At 41.3% G+C, this 4526-nt stretch overlaps 1 protein-coding gene across 1 annotated transcript; it reads right to left on the bottom strand.

Annotated features, from left to right (window-relative positions):
- Positions 1-2450: 2450 nt before the first annotated feature.
- Positions 2451-3407, bottom strand: LOC141109952 (free fatty acid receptor 2-like). The gene has a single exon (XM_073601206.1). The coding sequence runs from the start codon at positions 3405-3407 to the stop codon at positions 2451-2453; it is 957 nt and encodes a 318-aa protein (XP_073457307.1).
- Between the last annotated feature and the right edge of the window lie 1119 nt (positions 3408-4526).

Raw genomic sequence — 4526 nt, 5'->3', positions numbered from 1 at the left:
CAGCTTTATGGTTGGATCAACACATTCTTGGTTTTCATGTTCATATTATTTTAGGGACCTACCACATTCTACTCCAGCCTTTCTCAACCTCTTCAACACAGAGGAACCCTTGAAATAACTTGCTGCTCTTAGGGAACCCCTGCTAAAAATTACTATATCTACAGCCCATGATACATAAGTATGATGGTCGGAGGGAAGAATGTTCCTGACACTTGTGGTCATTGAGAAGAATTACCCCCTTACAGATAGCTAAAAAGGTCAGTGGTGTCAGTGGGAACTTATCTGAGAGCCAAAAATTGCTCATTGCTCAAGGAACGCCTAGCAACCTCGAGAGGAACCCTGGTTGAGAAACCCTCACTTCTCCAATTCAGTGACATTGTGGGGATAGTTTGTGATTCAGGACATAATCCAGCAACCTATAGTCTGTTAACAACCATTTTGGGGCTTCCCCCCATAGGCCAGAAGACCTAAGTCCTCCTTAGCATATATGGGACTTCTTTATGGCTAAATGGGACAGCGCAAATCACAGATGGACCAGCTGATTTATTACATGTATATGATATCAACAACCCAATTGCTGAAAGAGCAGATTTTAAAGTAGAATTCCAGCCTAACACTAACTATTCCTAAAAATGTGCCCCCCCCCCAATCCTGTTACCTATACTGCCTGACCTGTGTAAAAAAGATCTGTATACTTATACTTACTTGTGTCAGTAAGTAGCAGTTGCAGGAGACATGAGGGCGTGTTCAAAAAGGACTGGGAACTCTGGGAGCCATGATGCCACTCGTGGGCTCCCATGTCCCAGCCAGTGTTGGTGCTCCCTCCTTTCCCCTGTGGCCACTGCTGACTGACCAGGAAAGCCAGACTTGCAGATCATGTGACTGGACTGGACTAAAAACAGGTAAGTGCACACATCTTTTTTTTTTTTTTAAGCAGGTTAGGGGGCATAGGTAGCAGGATGGAAGAGGGTACATTTTTAAGACTAGTTAGTGTTAGGCTGGAATTTGACTTTAGGGCCTCAAAAACGCACGAAGTAGAGTGTTGCAACAGATAATATGTGGGATCATGTGGTGTAAAGTCATATTATATGAGTTTTATATGTGATTTTTTTTTTGTATGTCTGGGATTTTATTAAGGATGTAACAATAAAAAGATTGAAAAGAGGAAAGGATCGTCGTTACTACTGGCCAACCCAGGTGAATGAATGATAAGGAGCGGCCTCAACCTACATGTCTCCACCACATTATACACAAGCGGCATCAGCCTACATGTCTCCACCCCGCCATACACGTTGATGCATTTCGCCCTGCTCTCTGGGGCTTAGTCATAGGTCTCTATGACTAAGCCTGGTGGGCAGGGTGAAATGCATCAGGGTGTATGGTGTGGTGGAGACATGTAGGCTGAGGCTGCTCCTTACCGTTCATTCACTTGGGCTGTAGCGGAGTAGCGGCAATTTACAAGCCCTCTGGATTGGTATCAGGACAAGCCTGCACCTCATGTTCTGGAACACAGGGATATGCTTTCAACTCTACTTTGAGTGGTGCCAAAAGCAATATAACAGGTCACAATAAAAATTTTGAATTGTGTACGGATATGTATCCTCACTGGTACATCTAAAGTCCTTCATTACAGGAAAGGTTCTTTTTGTGGATCCTTATTCAGGATGGTACCTCTGAAGAATTGACTAATTACTTATTTGAAGTTCACTTCTTTCTTCTTGTTTATGTTGTAATCCAAGGTCTCTCAACCTTTTTTCAGTCAAGGCACCCTTTAAAATTTTGCACCCCATTGTAAGGTTTAAAAAACAAACCTAATATTTTTAGATATCGCAGCACACACGTTGGACACCCAACATTAGAGGTGACTTATTCTTACAAAGCAAATACACCCCTGCACACTGGTACTGACTAATATTTAGTGTTTATCTTCTCTCTGAGTTTTTCTCCCTCACTTACCTAACTTGACCCCAGTCCTGAAAGAGAGGAGCAGAGGAAGGGCAAACTAGGGTGTCCTCAGGCGCCTGACGTACACCTTAATCAACCTGTGACATTGGTTTTTAGATGCTGGCATCTGGCCCACACGATGCCCAAGGTTCTAGTGCTGCACAATAAAAACCTGTGGCTTTGTTTAACAGAAAGTTAGACCTAATCCACTCACTTGTTGACAATGTTTGGTCAGTTTGGGGCCATTTTAGGCATTTTACCAAGGCACCCCTGAAGAACCCAGGTGGGTGCCACAGCACCCTGGTTGATAAAGGCTGTTCTAATCTTTTAGGTGTGGCCAAAAAAAATCAAAACCAGCCATTACGATGGGGATGAACATTTTTTTTAATTTTAAATAGAACTTAGCATCCAAAACCAACATTTTTTAAGGGTGTATTTGAGACTGTCCCTTGACATCAAAGACAACTAACAAATGTATATACAGTATTATGTGGTTCTGTATGATCCTAAGATGAAAAATTAATCTCTTTAGTCTCTCTCTCACAAGGTGCAATACAAATTTTATAAGACCATTTTCCCAAATTCAACATTTTTAAAATGTCCACCATTCCCTGCAAAAAAATGTTTTGAAAGGAAGCAGATGAGAAGTAGAATATGATGGGATCCAACGAAGCGTTGAAGGTGCTTATTAGCAGAGCGTAGTTTCTCCATTCTGGACTATCGCCTTGGAAAAAGCCCACAACATGTGATAAATTATAGGGCATGAAGCAAAGAATGAAATTAATGAGGGTGATCACCACTAAACAGATGGCTCTTATTTTTCTCTTTCTCTCCAGACGAGGCTGAGATAGGAGGATCTTGATAAAGTTGGCATAGCAGAAGACGGTGACCAGAAATGGGATGAGGAAGAGAACCAAACACATTTCTAGCCTGACCGGGAGTAGAATTTTGAGCTGGCGTGGAGAAAAGGTACTGTAGCACGTCATACTGTGTTCCGTCATATTCCTGGAAATAGTGTGCTCCACGATGTACACAACACTGCAGTGAACAGATCCAATGAACCAGATGAAGAGGCTAGCCAGCACAAAGTAGATTGGTTTCCGGAGAAGTGCATATTTGATAGGAAAGGCAACAGCAAAATACCTCTCCACGCTGATGGCCATGAGGAAGAGAGAGGTGGTATAAGTGCTGCTGAAAAACATAAATGTTGACAAAGAACATAAAACATATGGCATATTCCACTGCATGCCAGATGCTGCTTCCAACATGCGGAAGGGAAGACACATCAAAATAAGCAAATCGGAAATAGTCAGGTTGACCAGCAGGATGTCCACTGGTACGACACCTTGCCTAAATTTTTTAATGAGTGTACACAGGGCTGCTATGTTCATGGGAAGACCTGTTACAAATGTGGAGATGTAGATGAACAAAAAGAGGGCATCCGATCCTGGAAAATAGGTCATAATGGTTTACTTGGAACTTAATATTGGGAAGTTTGAATTTAGTCAAGTCCCTTGTTGATTTGTTTTGCTGCTTGAAGCTTCTTAAGCATGCTGAAAATAAAAGAAATAATCAGGTCATTCATAAAAGCTACAATTAGTGTGAGAATTTTTTTCTGATGCACATTTCTGTTGGTAAATCTAGTACGTAAAATAAATCTGCCACTGCAAAGTAGAACTTAGATACACAGAATGCAGAAACACAGAATGCATAAGACACTATATGCCCCCCCCCTCCCCCCGCCCTATAAGGCAGTATACACATGGAGAACTGATATGTAGCCATAGACTTTTTGAGGGACATATAGATAAAAACCACATACTAAAGCAGAAACTTTTATTGATTAACCACTTCAGCCCCAGGAGGATTTACCCCCTTCCTGACCAAGCCCATTTTTGCGATATGGCACTGCGTCGCTTTAACTGACAATTGCCCGGTCATGTGACGTTGTACCCAAACAAAATTGACGTCTTTTTTTCCCCACAAATAAAGCTTTCCTTTGGTGGTATTTGATCACCTTTGCGGTTTTTAATTTTTGCGTTATAAACAAAAAAAGAGCTACAATTTAAAAAAAAGCAATATTTTTTACTTTTTGCTATAATAAATATCCCCAAAAAAATATATAAAAAAACTAATTTCTTCCTCAGTTTAGGCCAATATGTATTCTTCTACATATTTTTGGTAAAAACAAATTGCAAAAAGCGTATATTGATTGGTTTGCGCAAAAGTTATCGCGTCTACAAAATAGGGGATAGATTTATGACATTTTTATTCTAATTCTTTTTTTATTAGTAATGGCGGCGATCTGCGATTTTTATCATCACTGCGATATTGCGGCGGACAGATCGGACACTTTTGACACTATTTTGGGACCATTGGCATTTATACAGCAATCAGTGCTATAAAAATGCACTGATTATTGTGTAAATGTCACTGGCAGGGAAGGGGTTAAACACTAGGGGGCGATCAAGGGGTTAAGTGTGTTCCCTGGATAGGTTCTAACTGTGGGGGGGGGTGGGATCACCAGAACATGACAGAGATCACTGGGAGCAGTGGATCCCTGTCATGTTGCTAGACAGAAC

The sequence above is a fragment of the Aquarana catesbeiana genome, linkage group LG10, assembly GCF_042186555.1.
Source record: "Aquarana catesbeiana isolate 2022-GZ linkage group LG10, ASM4218655v1, whole genome shotgun sequence".
Classification (NCBI taxonomy): domain Eukaryota; kingdom Metazoa; phylum Chordata; class Amphibia; order Anura; family Ranidae; genus Aquarana; species Aquarana catesbeiana.
The sequence above is the reverse complement of the archived record's forward strand: the minus strand, read 5'-3'. Positions and strand labels throughout refer to the sequence as shown.